General features: G+C 50.3%; 1 protein-coding gene across 7 annotated transcripts in view; it reads left to right on the top strand.

The window, feature by feature from the left end:
• Positions 1-15164, top strand: part of URGCP (upregulator of cell proliferation) — a 57835-nt gene extending 42671 nt beyond the window's left edge. For 4 of the 7 annotated variants that reach the window (XM_073885048.1, XM_073885050.1, XM_025853041.2 and 1 more), the window contains 5 exons: positions 1550-1576; positions 1893-1963; positions 10186-10218; positions 10427-10465; positions 12008-15164. In XM_073885048.1, the coding sequence (XP_073741149.1) occupies positions 10203-10218; positions 10427-10465; positions 12008-14601 (2649 nt within the window). In that variant the 5' untranslated portion in view covers positions 1550-1576; positions 1893-1963; positions 10186-10202 and the 3' untranslated portion in view covers positions 14602-15164. The remainder of the gene's footprint in view (positions 1-1549; positions 1577-1892; positions 1964-10185; positions 10219-10426; positions 10466-12007) is intronic. The other 3 variants (XM_073885047.1, XM_073885051.1, XM_073885046.1) reach the window with 1 other exon arrangement.
• The last annotated feature ends 2231 nt before the right edge of the window (positions 15165-17395 follow it).

The following is a 17395-nucleotide window of genomic DNA, read 5'->3' on the forward strand; positions in this document are numbered from 1 at the left end:
GCTCACTACATCACTTTTATTGCTCTTTCAGTCTTAATTAATACATACTTCTGCTTAAAGAAACTCAAATAGGACAAAATAAACACATGTCCCTGCTACCCAGTGAGAAGTAACCACTAGTACATTTTTTATTACAATAATTTGTACCTAGAGCTCCTTATCCAGAGTCTGCTCTTTTTAATATTTTCACTCACATTCTCATTTCTCATTTCCCCCCACCTCGCTGTTTGTGTTTCTGTACCCACACAGACACTCAGTCGCCATGTTTTTCTTTTCTTTTTTTTTAAAATGTTTTATTTATTTATTCATGAGAGTCAGAGAGAGAGAGAGAGAGGCAGAGGCAGAGGGAGAAGCAGGCTTCCTGCGGAGCAGGGAGCCCGATGTGGGACTTGATCGCAGGACCCCGGGATCATGACCTGAGCCGAAGGCAGACACTTAATGACTGAGCCACCCAGGAGCCCCATGCCCTAGCGTTCTTTGAGCACGTCCTTATTTTCTGAAATCAGGCGCTCAGACTCCTCTTGTTCTCTCCTGGCCCTGGCATCCGCCATTTCTCCAAGGAGACTTGGTGTCTTTTAGTGTGCCGTGGTGTTAAAGGGTCTTGGTGTGCTCGTCAGTACTGTGTAGTGTCTTTGGTTTTTGGCCCATTCAGTGGACGGAGCTAGGGAAGGCATGCGTGTAGATACCAGTGCACGTATACGTGAGCACACAAGCATGTGTGTAGAACTCGTGTGTTCACGCTATGCCTCTAGCTCCAGTGTACCTCTGGGGGTTCTTTCTCTAACTTCCTTCTTTCCATATTTTTTTGGTTTTGTTTTTTTTAAAGATTTTATTAATTTATTTATTTGAGAGAGAGAGCGAGCACAAGCAGGGGGAGTGGGAGAGGGAGAAGCAGGCTCCCCGCTGAGCAGGGAGCCTGATGCGGGGCTCGATCCCAGGACCCGGGGACCATGACCTGAGCCAAAGGCAGCCGCTTAACGACGGAGCCCCCCAGGCACCCCACCTTCTTTCCATATTTGTATGTCCCTTCTTCAACAGTAGAACTCTGGCTCCTGACAAAATCAACACATTTACTCATTCCTATAATAAACCTAAAATAGTTTATTCTTAAATGGACTACATTTACCAAATCCACTTAAAAGAACTCAGGATCACCCCTCCCTGCCCACACTATTAACTTTGGATGAGCATCCTTCTAGATCTCCTTATATACCTATAGGTGAACACATAAATACACACGATTTCATTAAAACATCACCATACTGTGGATATTCCTACCGTAAATGTTCACATATTTCCTCCCACTAATATACACGTCATTAACTTCATTCTGTAACATCATCCAGCATCTTTTTGTCCACAAAATGAGATCTACACACTATTTTCTAATGACTGCAGAGTAAGACTGTGCCATACCTCTCTGTAATTGGACTTTGATTTTAAAAGGCAGCCAAAAATAAATAAATAAATAAATGGCATCCAGTTTTTCGCTATTATATGTAAAGCTGGTATCAACATCTTTGTAACTAAATCTTAATTATTTCCTTAGGGTAGAAGTGGAATTACTGGTCAAAGGGTATGTATATTTTTATGTCTTTTTGGATGGCGATCTGTGCTCTGGCCCGCAGTGGTGGAGGGTGCTGCTGGTTTGTCCAGACCGGCGCTTCTCCGTGGTGGCTGCACATGGGAATCCTCGAGGGCAGTGATCTTGAGAGCAGTGATACCCAGGCCCAACCCCCAGGTCTGGTTTCGGTGGTCCGGGGTGTGGCCAGGATTTGTAGTTTTTAAAGGTTCCCCGAGAGATTCGGATATGCAGCCAACTTGATAGGTAGATTCACATTGTAGTATTACTTCATTATTTTAATTAGCATTTTCTTTTGCAATTATTTTAGACGTTCAGAGTTGGGAGAAGTGGCTCCAGAAGTAAAAGCATCCGAGAGACGAACAGCGGTGGCCATTGCAGGTAATGTGGGGCTTGCACCCGCCCTGCAGCTCGTGTGGTGGGTTCTGGATTCCAGAACATCCGGGGCGGGCGAGCACAGGCCTCAAACATACCGAGGCTTAAGGCTGATGTTTTTCCTTTCATGAAAAGATTCCATTGCAGGGTGTTTTAAACTTCCTTCATCTATTCCAAAGAGGATTCAGTTTCACACCGGTGATTATCCCGCAGTTTACCAGGAACATATCGTCCCAATCTGACCACATCATATCTGCCACCCTGGGTCTGGCATAGGGTGACTGTGTAGTTTCTGACCTGGACACTCCTGAGTGTTTGGTTGGGACAATAGGTATAAGCTGGAGCTGTCCCGGGCAGACTGGGGCTTGTGGTCTTACTGGCCGTGGTTCCTGTGGGCTCGGTCTCTCTCCGTGGATCTGAGGGCCAGGTCTGTGGCTGCCCCTCATGACTTCAGCTTTAAGGGGTGGTGGCCATACTCCAGACATCTTTTCTCTTAGAAACTCATTTTGAATTTATCATTAATTCGGCATTTCTCAAAATAAATATGTCCTATTTGGATTTAATAGGGTTCTGCAAAGATAACCCCACAAAAATAGGCAAAGAAGTTGGGATTAACCAGATTTTGTTTTATTTTGTTCATTTAAACAAATATTTACTGAACACTTAACGTGCGGGCTTCGCAGTAGGGCACTATGAATATAGTAAACAGTAGTGAACAAAATGGCCCTGATCCCTCGTCTCCGTGGAACTCATGTTCTAGAAGGTAGGCCCTGGGGGGCATCAATGACCAGGTCAAGCCTCACAGCAAAATTGGGATCCAGCAGTAATTGGCCAAAGCCCTTCTGTTTCTCAGGATCTAGAACTGTGCTGTTGAGTACGGTAGCCACTAGGCACACAATGCAAACTTAAACAATATTAATAATTGCATTGCTGAGTCACCCTGACCGTATTTCAGGTGCTGAGGAGCCACACAGCCAAGGGGTGCTCGTTGGATGGTGCAGATGGAGACCATTTCCTTTCTCACAGGCAGTTCTGTTTGGAACTAGAGTGTTGCTCTAGAGAGACTGGGAAGACAGCTGGGGTGGGCTCAGGGGAGGGAATCACCTCCCTGGGTGCCTGCTGTGAGCCAGGGGGTTAGTTATCAGTGGTCCTTTGTTCCATTTGGGGAAACTGAGGTTCAGAGACACTGGTACTTCCCCAGAGTTCCATCTTTATTATCTCTCCAGTGAGGAAGCCGCCCATAATTATTTTTTAAAAATTTCCTCCTTGAGCTATGTGACTTCCTCTTCTGCATGATTATTAAGACTGAAAGTAAACTCTTCAACATACAGGATTAAAAAAAAATTGTATTGAAGCTTGATATACCTGTGAAAAAGTGCCCATTTTACCAGTGTGTAGCTTGATATATTTTCACAAGGAGGAACGGACCTATTTTGAGCAGCATCCAGATGAAGGAGCTGAACTCGTCTTTCCCCCCAGTAGCCCTCTCCCCACCTTCCTCTGCCAGTGATAACCATGCTCCCCTTTGTGAAAGCATAGATTAGTTGTGCTATATACAGTCCTCCTACAGAGTTCATTTACCTTATCTCAAGTCTGCGGATGCTAATTACTTCAGAGCTCATTCTTTTATTTTTTTAAAGATTTTATTTATTTATTTGACAGAGAGAGACACAGCGAGAGAGCGGACACAAGCAGGGGGTGTGGGAGAGGGAGAAGCAGGCTCCCTGCTGAGCAGGGAGCCCGACGCTGGGCTCAATCCCAGGACCCTGGGATCATGACCTGAGCCGAAGGCAGATGCTTCACCAACTGAGCCACCCAGGTGCCCCTTTCATAGCTCATTCTTTAAAAGAAATTTTAGAAAACTATTTAAAGAGGATTCTGGGAAGATGGCAGAGTGGAGAGCACCAGGAATCTGTCTCCCAGCTTGGACAGTTGCACTGGCCGGATCTTTCCATGAACTGTCCTGTACCTCTGGAGTCGGTTGGAGGTTTGCAACTTCCAGGGGAAGACTTGCAGAATAAATTTCTAGCTAACTTGGTCAGTTTCATCTGTTAGCACAGTAGCAGCTCCCTGTCTCCCGTTCCCAGATGAGCGTCAGGCACCAGCCAGAGGGGGCAGAAGGAACCCTGTCCGAGTACCAGGGTCTCTGCTGTGCCAGTTACCGCTTCTGATCACAGAGGTGCGGACACAGAGGCGGGTGGCCACTGCTGTTGCCATTGTCACCCTTTACTCATTGTTGCCAGCCCCTCCCCCTCCAGCTGAAGTGACTTCCAGGGGATTTCAAGGCCAGCATCCTTCCTCCCATTAACTTTTTGCTCTTTCCCCTTTTGGGAGGCAGACATTAAAGACTGGGACATTCAAAACAACTGCATATATGGGAAAATTAGAAAGTAATTGTGTGTTCCCAAAGAAAGTCTCAGAAAAGACCTCAGAGGACCTAAACTGTACACCTTGGTTTGATCCTGGCCACAGAGATAGCCTACAGCAAAACATACAACAAACAAAAAACATAACAAAAAGCAGCAAACCCTGGGAAGGGTGGGAGGAATCTGATTTCCAGAGTGACCACATCATTAGATTCAAATATCCAGTGTGCGACAAAGAAAATTACAGGGTATACACAGGAATAGGGAAGTATGACCCGTTCAAGGAAAAAAAATAATGGAACGAAAGCTGTCTCTGAAAAGATGTGGTAGCAGATGTATTAGACGAGGACTTTAAGACAATAAAGATGCTGAAAAATCTAAAGGAAGATGCAGAGAAAGTCAAGAACGTGATGTGTGAGCAAAACAGTGATATCAATAAAGAGCTAGAAAGCCTAAGGAACCAAAGGAAAAGTACAGGAACCAGAATGAAAACTTCACTCGGGTTCAAAGGCAGACTGAGGAGGTGGAAGAAAGGATTGGTGAACTTAAAGACAGGACAATGGAATATATGGAGGCTGAGGACCAGAAAGAGGAAAGATGGAAGAAAAGTGAACAGAGCCTAGGACACTTGTGGGATGCCATCAGTAGGTACTTGTTGTGGGTGTCCCAGAAAGAGGAGAGAGAGAGAGATAAAGGAGCAAGAGAAGATTTGAAGAAATAATGGCTGAGAACTTCTTAAAGAGACATGAATATAAAGTCCAAGAAGCTCAACAGACCCCAAGTAAGATGAATTTGAAGAGGCCCACATGGAGACATGTTGTAATTAAACTTCCAAAAGACAAAGAACGAGTCTTGAAAGCAGCAGCGAAGCAGATCATCCGTACATGGGGTCCTCCAAGATCATCTCTCGATTCCTCATCAGAAACTTCAGAGGCCAGAAGACAGTGGACAGATGATTTAAAGTGCTAAAAGAAACAAGAAATTGTGAGCTAAGAATCCTATATCCAGCAAATCTGTCCTTCCAAAGTGAGGGAGAACCAAAATTCCCGGGGAATAAAAGCTGAGTTGATGACCACTACACCTGCAGGAGATGCTCCAGGGAATCCTGTGGGTGGAAAGAAAGGGCACTAGACAGGGACTTGAAGCCGTATCGAGAAGTAACAATCTCAGTAAAGGTAGATACCTGGGCAGTTCTGACAGCTAATTTAGCAATTTTAATGATGGCCCGTAACTGTACTTTCTGATTTTTTCATGATTTAAGAGACTAATACATTTAAAGAAAAAACAAAAAATGTAAATCTAGTGTCACTGTAACTTTGGTTTGTAACTCCAAATCTTGTTTTCTGTAACTTCTAAGACTTAATGCATTTGAAAGAATTATTAGTTTATGTTCTGGGGCACTCAGTGTATGAAGATGTGATTTTGTGGTATCAACACCCAGAGAGGTGGGGATAGAATGTAAAGGGACAGAGTTTTTGTATGTAAATAGGGCATACAGAAAACAAATAGCACAATGACAGAAGTAAGTGCCTCCTTATCAGTGATTACTTTAAATGTAAAGGGATTAAAATGTCTAGTGAAAAGACAGAGATGGGCAGAATGGATAAAAACAGGACCCAATTATATGCTGTCTACATGAGACTCACTCGAGATCCAAAGATACAAACAGGTTGAGAGTGGAAGGATGGAGAAAATCCTCTATGCGGACAGTAACCAGTGGATAGTAGGAGTGGCTATACTAATATCAGACAGAATAGAGTCCACATAAAAAAGGTTACAAGAGACAGACAAGGACATTATATATTAATAGAGGTCTCAATACAGTGAGAAGGTGTAATTAAACATTCACACATCCAATGACAGACCATCAAAATATTTGAAACAAAAACTGATAGAATTGAGGGAAGAAATAGCTCTACAGCATTAGTTGGGAACATTAATACCCCACTCACAATAATGGATAGAACAACCAGACAGAATACAAGAAAAGAAACAGAGGATTTAAACAACACAGTAAACCGTCCTCATCTAAGAGACACACAGAGCACTTCACCCAGGCACACACATTCTTCTCAAGCGTACACAGGACATTTTCCAGCATAGATATATGCAGGTCCACAAATGAAGTCTACATAGATTTTACAAGATAGATACCATACAGAGTGAGCACAATGGGATGTAGTTGGAATTCAATTAACATAAAACTGAATTTTTTTTAAAATTGTGGACACTAAACACACACTTCTAACCAGTGTATCAAAGGAAGAAATCTCAAGGAAGTTAGAAAATACTTAGAGACAAAGGAAAACAACAACACAGTTTTACAACTTGAGGAACTAGAAGAAGAAGAACAAATGAAACCCACAGCTAGCAAACAGAAGGAAATAATAAAGACCAGAGCAGAGATCAATGAGACAGAGTAGAACAGTGGTACAGAACATCAGTGAAACCAGAAGTGGGTTCTTGGACAAGATCAACAACACTGACAAACTTTTAGCTATATTGACTGAGAAGAAAGGAGAGAAGACTCAAATCACTAAAATCAGATGTGGACATGGGACATTACTACCGATTCTACAGAAATAAAAGGGATTATAAGAGAGTGCTGTGAACAATTGTATGCCAAAAAATCGCTTAGCCTGGATGAAAAGGACAAATTCCTAGGAACACAAAATCTACCAAGACTGAATCACAAAGAAATGAACAATCTGAATAAACCTGTACATAGGAAGGAGATTGAATTTGTAATAAAAAGTCTCCAGACAAGGAAGAACCCTGGTCCTGAAGGCTTCACTGGTGAATTTGACAAATATTTCAATAACTACTTTTCAAACTTTTTCAAACAACTGAAGGGAGGGAAAACTTCCTAACTCGTTCTTGGGGCCAGCACAACCCTGATAACCAAAGTCAGACAAAGAAAAGGAAACTATAGACCGGTATCCTTTAGGATAATTGATGTAAAAATCCTCAGTGGTGTCAACAAAATGAAGGGGAAAATGATGATCTCAGTCGACGGAGAAAAAGCATTTGACAAAATTCCCTACCATTTCTTGATAAAAACGCTCTACAAAGTAGGAGTAGATGGAAACCACCTCCACATGATAAAAACCATACATGGACAACCCACAGCAAACATCACACTCAGTGGTGTGAGACTGAGCTTCTCCTCTAAGATCAGGAACAAGACGGGGAGGCTCACGTCACCGCTCGCATCCAGCCCCGCACTGGAAGTCCCAGCCAGAGCCGCTGGGGGAGAAGAAGAAGTAAAAGCCATCCAAACTGGAAAAAGGGAGAGGTAGAATGATCTGTTTGCAGATGATGTCATCTTGTGTGTAGAAAACCCTAAAGATTTCACAAAAAGCTGTTAGAACTAATAAATAAATTCAGCCAAGCAGGAGGATACAAAGCCAACACTGAAAAATCAGTTACATTTCTCTACATGAGTAGTGAGCACATGGAAGAGGAAATCACAAAAACCTTTCCATTTACATTAGCATTGAAAAGAATAAAATACTTAGGAATTAACCAAGGAGGTGAAAGAATTATATAATAAAACTACAAAAGATTGCTGCAGAAATTAAAGAAGACATAAATAAATGGAAACACATCTCATGTCCATGGATGGAAAGACTTAATATTAAAATGTATCACCCAAAGTGATGTGCAGGTTGATTGCAGTCCCCATCAAAAAGCCAATGACATTTTGCAGAAAAGGAAAAACCCATCCTTCATATGGAATCTTAAGGGCCAGTGAGTAGCCAAGACAGTCTTGAGGAAGAATAGAACTACTACAGACAACAGTCAAGACAGTGTGGTCCTGGCATCAAGACACACATCTAGACCAGAGCAATAGCCCAGAAATAAACCCTCCTGTGTGTGGTCAGTTGATTTTTGTCAAGGGTGCCAAGAACATTCACTGGGTACAGGACAGTCTTTTCAACACATGGTGTTGGGAAAGCTGGACATTCACATGCAAAATAACGAAGTCAGACCCTTACCCAACACTGTATACAAAAGTTAGCTCAAAATGGATCAGTGTCATCCTAAATGCAAGACCTAAAACAAAATGCTTGGAAGAAAACATGGGGCAAAAGCGTCACGCATTTGGGTGTGGCAGCGATTTCCTGGAGGTGACACCGCAGACAAAGTCGACAAGAACAAAATGAGACAAATGGGACCACGTGAAAAGTTCAACATTTTGGGCCTCGGAGGACACTCCATGGGGCATAAAGGGCAGCCGCAGAATGGGAGACAGTATTTACAAACCATGCGTCTGACGAGGGATTAATATCCAGAATATCTGGAGAGCTCCTAAAACTCCACAACCAAACCAACACAATTTGCAAATGGGCAAAGGACTTGAGCGGACATTTCTCCAAAGACAGTGTATGAAGGGCAGTGAGCACTTGCAAAGGTGCTCAGCATCACTGGCCTCTAGGGACATGCAAACACAAACCACAGTCCCACCAGCACTCAGCCCTGCTGCATGGCCACTGTCACACAGAGAGAGACCGAGAGCAAGTGCTGGTGGACCCTTCTGCCACGTCCCTGCCTGAAAGCCTGCTGCCTTCTCCGCTGCCCACCGGTGCCAACCTGGGCTCCCAGCCATCTCCGCCCGTGGACCACTAGGCTCTCCTGCCCCTCAGTGGCTCCCGCAGGTTGAGAGGTGGGCCCTCTGGTCACGGTGGGCCTCCTTGTTGTCATCTGTAATCTGTAGGCTCTCCTGCCCCTCGGTGGCTCCCACAGGTCGAGAGGGGGGGCCCTCTGGCCACGGTGGGCCTCCTTGTTGTCATCTGTAATCTGTCCAGTCCAATCAGAGCCATGTCCCATCCCTAACAAAGGGAGGCCCCAGCCTCTGTGGGTCTGAGGTTTACTCCTTGATCCCTGCTCACAGCTGCTCTGAGTCACCTCCAGCCCATTCCAGGCGTTTCTCCATGTCTTGTCCCCTCCTTTAACTGCTGTATTTTCTCAGAGGGCATTTTGAATTCCTTGGAAAAATTCTTCTGATGTCTTTTATCCACTTTGGATAAAATAATCTTTTGATTGCTCAACGCTGTGGTTTGATGTGTGTGAATCATCTTTCATGATTTCCTGTTTCTCTTCTCTGCTCTTCATATCTGTCTCCAGAGACACGTCAAAGATGACTGAAAGGCCACGTTTATCTACTTGACTGTATGGAAATCATGAGAGGAGTTAATCTGAAAATATCAGAATCTTTTTTTGATTCATAAGCTTTAAAAAATGTAATTTTAATTTTGGATTAGATGATAGTCTTACTTGGATCAGAGCACAGAACAATAAAAAAGTGCACAATGGGGCAGCTGGGTGGCTTGGTCGGTTGAGCATCCAACTCTTGATTTTTGGCTCAGGTCATGATCTCGGGGTCCTGGGATCGAGCCCCACGTCGGGCTCCACGCTCAGTGCAGAGCCTTGCTTGTCCCTCTCCCTCTGCTCCTCCCCTGCTCTCTCTCTCTCTGTGTCCCTCAAATAAATAAATAAGTAATCTTTAAAAAAAATAAAAATGATGTTTGTAGAAGGTAATCTTGAAATTGAGCCAAGGAATTTACAATTGATTTATGTTTTAAATAGTTTCTAAAATCAAAGATTAATCTATATAAATGTCGTGGACTTATTTGTATTTTATTCTCAGAAACTTCAGTAAATTCTTACAAGAATATATCCTAGAGCAAATCGCTATCTTGTATGTAGCTACCACTACTCTGTGTCATATTTGGGGTTGGAAAACAGAAATTTACATAGGAAGAACTGAAGCCAATCCCAGCACTAAAAGTAAACACGAAACTTTTGGTAGAAAGGTCCAAGCTTACTGATGAAAGTCAACATGTGTGTGCTTTCTTCCAGATTTGGAATGGAGAGACATGGACCCAGATGACTGTGAGTTTGGTTGTGGAGGTGGAGACAGCAGGGTTGGGATTGGCCTGGGGATGGGCGCGTGAAGTGGGGCATGACTGGGATTTTATATTGTGAGCAGTTAGGAGAAGTTACTGTCTTAGTGAGAGGAAGGAGGTTCCCAGTTTAGCCTAACTTGTGTTGATCTAAGGTGCTGATTTGACTGACGCCTCATTTTCCTTTGCTTTTGTAGATGGTACAAATGAGGCCCAGGACAGTGACTTCCCAGCAGGTACGCATTTTCCCCCGCTCCGACTCCCTGTCCCATTGCAGGAGGACCGGGCTGTGTGAGAGCCCCTCTTGCCCCTGGCCCTGGATGGTGACCGAGACGGAGACTAGCAGGGGCAAGCGCAGGACTCTTATTTTTGACGAGTTCCCAAAGTAATTCTAAAAGCTCAGGCAGGTTTGGGAAGCCCTCAGCTGTTCCCGTGGTCGCATTCCTCCTGCGGGCCCCACACCGGGTGGGGGTGCACGGGGGGCTTCTTGCTCTTGCTTTTCCCCAGCGCATTTCACTGCCTGCTGCTTAAAGGGCGAAACCAGTTGCTCATGTCTGGGTAAGAGAATCCACATCCCTGTTCGTTCAGGCAACACCCAGACACCTGAGCCGCAGTGTGAAGGGTTTCTGCCCCCTGTGTCCCCCTGCAGCTCTTTTGTTTCTGCAGTAAGTTCCGCAGCCCTGTGCCCAGCGGAATGCGCTACCTGCAGGGCCCTCAGGGGAGGAGACACCTGTGCCCCAGGGTTGGGTCCCCCTGGGGGGCCGTCCCCCAACTGCTCGGGCACCTGTGACTCAGGGCTGGGTCCCCCTGGGGGGCCATCCCCCGACTGCTCGGGCACCTGTGACTCGGGGCTGGGTCCCCCTGGGGGGCCATCCCCCGACTGCTCGGGCACCTGTGACTCGGGGCTGGGTCCCGCTGGGGGGCCATCCCCCGACTGCTCAGGCACCTGTGACTCAGGGCTGGGTCCCGCTGGGGGGCCGTCTCCTGACTGTTCTTTGGTTTATGTGAACATGCAGCTTCATGATGGAGAAGATCCTGGAGCTCAGTGGGATTTGCATTGTTCATGTAGTTAACACTGAAATCGTACTAATTATATACAGTAGGACAATTGGTGACACCTCACGGCCAAGGACAGGGATAGTGGGCAAAACCTAGGGCTCGTAAGAACTCATATTGCATCGGACGATGGTGGAAGGCCTGAACAAGTGCAGGCTTCTGATCATCGCTACCAAATATGTTGCCAGGGTAACACTGAAAACCACGTGATTGGCTTCAGATTTGCAAAATGGTTGTGTAGCTATGATTTCTGTGACTGGATTTAGTCACAACTTCCTGTTTCCTTTAAAAATCCTCCCCATTTATTTGTAAAAAAGAAGAGAACATTGCCTAGAAAGTCTGAGTGACTCGGGGACTGTGTCCCCTGTGGGAAATTCCTGCTGCGCCCAGGATGTGGGACAGGCCATGGGGTCACGTGCGGGCGCATGGCTGTGCACGCTACACAGTTACGGTGGGCCCAGCATAGCTGGGTCTCATGGGTTTCAAGAGAACCCAGACATGTGGACCTTTTCACAGCATCTGCCAATCCTTAAATGTGGCCCCTGGGTGTCCTCTTCTTTCTAACGTTGCACGTGTCTCGCTATGTTTGCCCCTGTTGGTCTCAGGAGGAGCAGGGCACGCACACCCCGCTTTCTGAAGGATCGAGGCCATCTCCCTCCCCATCTCCTGCTGGGGCCCCTGACTTGCAGGGTGAGCACTGATGTCTTCTTTTCCCCCTGCAGTGGAGAGGAGCAGGCTGCAGGAAATGCTGTCTCTTCTGGGGCTGGAGACCTACCAGGCCCAGAAGCTCAGCCTCCAGGACTCCCTGCAGATCAGCAGTGACAGCATGAAGAACTGGGCCCCTCAGGCTCCCAAGGACTTGCCCTGGAATTTCCTCAGGAAGCTGCAGGTCCTCAACGCTGAAGCCAGGAACACCACCATGGTGCTGGACGTGCCCCCGGACGCCAGGCCCGCGGAGAAGGAGAGCCAGATGGAAGAGGAGATCATCTACTGGGACGCGGCCGACGACATCTCCGCGGACATCTATTCCTTCTCTGAGCTGCCAACGCCTGACACACCTGTGAACCCCTTGGACCTCCTCTGTGCCCTTCTGCTGTCCTCGGACAGTTTCCTACAACAAGAAATCGTGCACAGAATGTCCCTCTGCCAGTTTGCACTCCCCCTCGTCCTACCCGACTCGGAGAACCACTACCACACGTTTCTGCTATGGGCCCTGAGGGGCGTTGTGCGGACGTGGTGGGCGCAGCCCCCACGGGGGGTGGGCAGCCTCCGAGAAGACAGCGCGGTGCTGTCGCGGGCGCCCGCCTTCGCCTTCGTGCGCATGGAGGTCAGCAGCAACTCCAAGTCCCAGCTCCTCAACGCCGTGCTCAGCCCAGGCCACAGGCCGCGGGACTGCTTCTGGCACCGCGATCTGAACGTGGGCACCAACCCTCGGGAGATTGCAGACGGGCTGGTGGAAGTCTCCTGGTTTCTTCCCAGCGGCAGGGAGGACCTGGACGTTTTCCCGGAGCCTGTGGCCTTTCTGAACCTGAGGGGCGACATCGGGTCTCACTGGCTGCAGTTTAAGCTGTTGACCGAAGTGTCGTCTGCCGTGTTCATCTTGACTGACAACATCAGCAAGAAGGAGTACAAGCTTCTGTACCCCATGAAGGGGTCGGCCACGAAATACTACTTCATCCTGAGCCCGTACCGCGGGAAGCGGAACACGAACCTGCGCTTCCTCAACAGGCTCATCCCAGTGCTGAAGATGGACCACTCGCACGTCCTGGTGAAGGTCAGCAGCACGGACAGCGCGGGCTTCGTGCGCAGGGTCCGCTCCATTGTGGCTCACGTGGCCCGCTCCCCCTGCAGGAGGCTGTCTCTGGAGGAAATGGCCCACGCGGCGCGCAAGCTGGGGCTGCGGGTGGACGAGGACTGTGCCGAGTGTCAGCGGGCCAAGGACCGGATGGAGCGCATCACCAGGAAAATCAAAGACTCGGATGCCTACCGCAGGGACGAGCTGAGGCTGCAGGGGGACCCGTGGAGGAAGGTGGCCCAGGTGGAGAAGGAGCTGTGCCAGGCCCAGTGGGCCGGGGACCCTCCAGACAAGGGCAGGGCCGAGCTGAGGCTCCGGCTGCTGGAACTGCGGGCACAGCAGAACGGACACGAGCCCGCCGGGGGCGTGCAGGAGTTCATCGCGGGCATCAGCGGCCCCTCCCTGGGCGAGAAGCAGTACTTCCTGAGGTGGATGGAGTGGGGGCTGGCCCGGGTGGCCCCGCCGAGGCCGAGACAGCCTCCGGAGAGCATTCTCACGCTGAGACCGAAACACTGTGGGGTCGTGGACTTCAGCGAGCTGCTCTGGCCAGAGCCCCTGGGGGTGGAGCACTTCCTGCGGGAGATGGGGCAGTTTTATGAGGCAGAGAGCTGCCTCGTGGAGGCAGGGAAGCTGCCGGCCAGCCAGAGGCGCTTTGCCCACTTCCCAGGCTTGGCCTTGGAGCTGCTACTGAAGGGGCTTCCCTTGGAGCTGATCGACGGGAGCACGCTGAGCACCCCCCTGCGCTGGGTCACGGGGCTCCTCAAGGAGCTGCACGTGCGCCTGGAGCGGAGGTCGAGACTGGTGGTCCTGTCGGCGCTGGGTGTGCCGGGCACAGGCAAGTCCACGCTTCTCAACACCATGTTTGGGCTGCGCTTTGCCACAGGGCGTGGATGTGGGCCTCGAGGGGCCTTCATGCAGCTTGTCACGGTGGCCGAGAGCTTCAGCCAGGACCTGGGCTGTGACCACATCCTGGTGATAGACTCTGGGAGCCTCATAGGCGGGGCCCTGGCCTCGGCCGGGGAGAGGTTTGAGCTGGAGGCCTCCCTGGCCACGTTGCTCATGGGGCTGAGCAACGTCACCGTGGTCAGTTTAGCCGAGACCAGGGACATACCACCGGCCATTCTGCACGCGTTTCTGAGGTTGGAAAAAACAGGGCACATGCCCAACTATCAGTTTGTGTACCAGAACCTTCATGACGCGTGTGCCCCCGGCCCCAGGCCGAGAGAGAGGAGGCCGCTCCTGGAGCCGCCCGGTGATGTGAGCAGAGCCGTGGCGCAAATGGAGAAACAGGGCGGCGGCATCCGGACGCTGGCGGACCTGGCTTTCTGTGACCCCGAGAAGCAGCATATCTGGCACATCCCTGGCCTGTGGCACGGGGTGCCTCCCATGGCCGCGGTGAGCTTGGGGTACAGCGAGGCCATTTTTGAGTTAAAGAGATGCCTGTTGGAAAACATCAGGAATGGCCTGTCCAACCAGAACAAAAACATCCAGCAGCTCATTGAGCTGGTCAGACGGCTCTGAGTGTCCAGAGAGTGGCCTGTTCCAGGGGCGGTGTCCTCCCGGGGCCGAGCCCGGCACCTGAGCGGGGCTGGCGGCTGACCGGTGTGAGAAGGGAGAAAAACGAAAGCCAGGGGGCCTGGGGTTTCCTGCCCAGTGTTGAGAAAGGAGGTGACCTTGCAGACCAGGTCAGAGATGCTCTCAGGAGCAGAGAGGCTCTGGGGGGCGGCGCGGGGACTCCGCAGTGATTCACTCTGTGTCCAGGCTCCCTCTCTGTGCCCCCCGAGCGCAGCCAGGACGCTGCCCTGAGGAAGCGGGGGACAGGCCTTCGGCGACTCCGTCCTGCCGGTTCAACTGCCCCGTCCCCTGCACAGCCTTCTGTTTACACCGTCCCCCCACAGCCATCTGTTTACACCTCCGCCACACTCAGCCCAGCGCATCCCTCTTGCTCTGCTCCCGCGTCTGCCCCGCCCCAGACTGTGACCTCCTTGAAGGGAGGGTTGTGTGTGACCTGACTGTCCCCTGGGGCCTGGCTCAGGGCCTGGCACACTGTAGACACTTAATAAATGTTTGTTAAAAGACTGGAATGAATGAATGTGCAAATGACGGTGACAGGCAGGTTCCTCTCTGCCTTGATTTTCCTGTTTCCTCAAAGAGCATCAGTGTCTGAGGAGGGGTGCAGGACAGAAGGTCAGGAATGGCGGACGCCCAAGAGAAGCATCTCACAAATGCCCCACTGTCCCCCGTCTTTAAGCAGAGCTCTGCCCTGCAGGCTGTTCCTGGGAGCAGGACTCGGTGTCTTCATGGTCATGTGGGGCATGGCCGTGGCCATCCCACTGCCACCAGAAGGGAGGCCTAGAGCAGTGAAGCCCCCGCCCACACAGCTCAGTGGGGTGGGGGCTGATGGACAGGCTCTGCCTGGCCCACGGCTCATCCCCAGACCCCCACAGCTGCCAGGCCAACCCCAGCCGGCCCCTGGCATGCCCTGCATCTCACTTCAGGCCTGTGGGGCCAGGCTCCCGCCCTGACGGCATCTGTGGCCACTGGCCACGTGTGAGCTCCCCCACTGTGGATGCTGTGACTGAATCCTGGCCTGCGCTGGTCCTCCACTGAGGCCAGAGGCACCCCAGGGTCCCTGGAACCCAACCCCAGCTCTTTGAGCTCTGGGAACCTGCTGCTTAGGCCTTGGGGGCTCCTTCCCTCTGTATGTTGTGACTTTGGGGAAACCGGGCCCTCCCCGCCCTCCGTGGTGACTGGAAGCCCCTCGGTGTTCCTTGTCCCCCTCTTGCCAGACCCGGCCAGGCAGCCCTCTGGATGGGAACCCTTTCTTGAACTGCAAGCCCCCGGGCCCCTTTCCTGCAGCCTCAGGCCGCTATAGCTGAGGCGCCCCTGATATTCGGCATTGTTCCTGCATCCTGGGAGCCTGGCTCTGGACGCACAAGACGGGGGCTGAAAGCAGTACTGGGACTCAGAAAACCTGACCTCTAGCTGATAAATTTAGGAAAACCTTTTCCCTCCTGAGACGCAGAAAGAATGTCTAACCCTCAGGCACTAGAAACTCATCTCTTCGGGATCCTTAACACAAATCTCAAGATGTTGGTTCACCTGGAAATACCAAAGCCTCTCCTTCCTTCCTTCCCCCAGCGCCGTGGGGCTACCCAGTTGCTTCTCCAGCACTGTAGGAACATCACCCGGGATACTCATGGGTCCAGAGCTCAGGGAAAGCTCCCTTAGAATTGTTGAATATCGATTCCCTTACAAACTGATTCGAGCTCTTCTTGAATCTGAACCACGGAAGTTATCCCTCGTGGCTCTGACAATCGCCCAAAGAGAAGGTTTAATCATTGAATTCCAGAAAATTAGGTGCGTGCTCCCCCCCCCCCCCGCCCCGGGGGAAAGAGTTTGACAGACTTTCAAAAGGATGCAGGATCCGAAATAGATGATTAACTGCTTAGTAATCAGGAAAATCACTGTATGTGAAATTTCATCCAACAGTTGCCGAAAGCGTTTAAACTTTCGCAAACAGACCAGTCTAAAGACGGTGTAACAGAATCAGCAGGAGGGTGCCCTGGGCAGGACCCCGGGGGTGGTGGGGGGACTCGCTGTCTAACCGAGCCCCGAGCTGTCTGGGCAATGTGAGACCGGTGCCCCCTAGGAGCGGGGACTGGAGACATAGCGCTGGAGCCTCGGAGAGTGTCCGTCACGGCGTTCCCCTCATCCTGTTTTGGATGATGTTAGGTCCCACCAGGGCTTCTCCTTCAGACCCCGAAGTCAGTGCTGCTCTTGCAATTCCAACTTCCAGAAACCTGTGTCTTGCCTGGGGCCAGACCCTGGGCTCCAAACGCTAAGCATGAGTTTGTCCTGCCCGGTCCTGGGCTCCCCACAGCCTGAGGGCCCTGCCTCGGGCCTGAAGACATCAGGGGCCCTGGGGCCCTGGTGCTACTGGGCCCTTGTGCCCATGGGGCTGAGCTTAGTGAGGCGGAGAGCCACCCGGAGACCGAAGGTGAACATGCTGCTCACGGGGGACCCAGGTACTTTGGTGAGTGTGAACCCTGTCAGTGATGGAGTAAATGTGCCCGGGAGTCTGAGCCCAGGTACAGGAGAGCCTGCCCCTGTCCCAGGACAGCAGAAGTTGTTCTCGGCTGGTGGGACACCCGGCCTGGACCTTGCTTCCTGCTAATGATGTTGCCCTTGGGCAAAGTCACTCAACTTCCCTGTGCCTTGCCCTGCCCCCATGCGCACCTGCTCAGTGGTGGGTGCACCAGCTCGGTTTGTGCGCACAAGCAAGGCGCCGTGTCTGCACCAGTCTGCACACGCA

The sequence above is a fragment of the Callorhinus ursinus genome, unplaced genomic scaffold (assembly GCF_003265705.2).
Source record: "Callorhinus ursinus isolate GAN/ISIS: 27379988/994484 unplaced genomic scaffold, GSC_fseal_2.0 scaffold60, whole genome shotgun sequence".
NCBI lineage: Eukaryota > Metazoa > Chordata > Mammalia > Carnivora > Otariidae > Callorhinus > Callorhinus ursinus.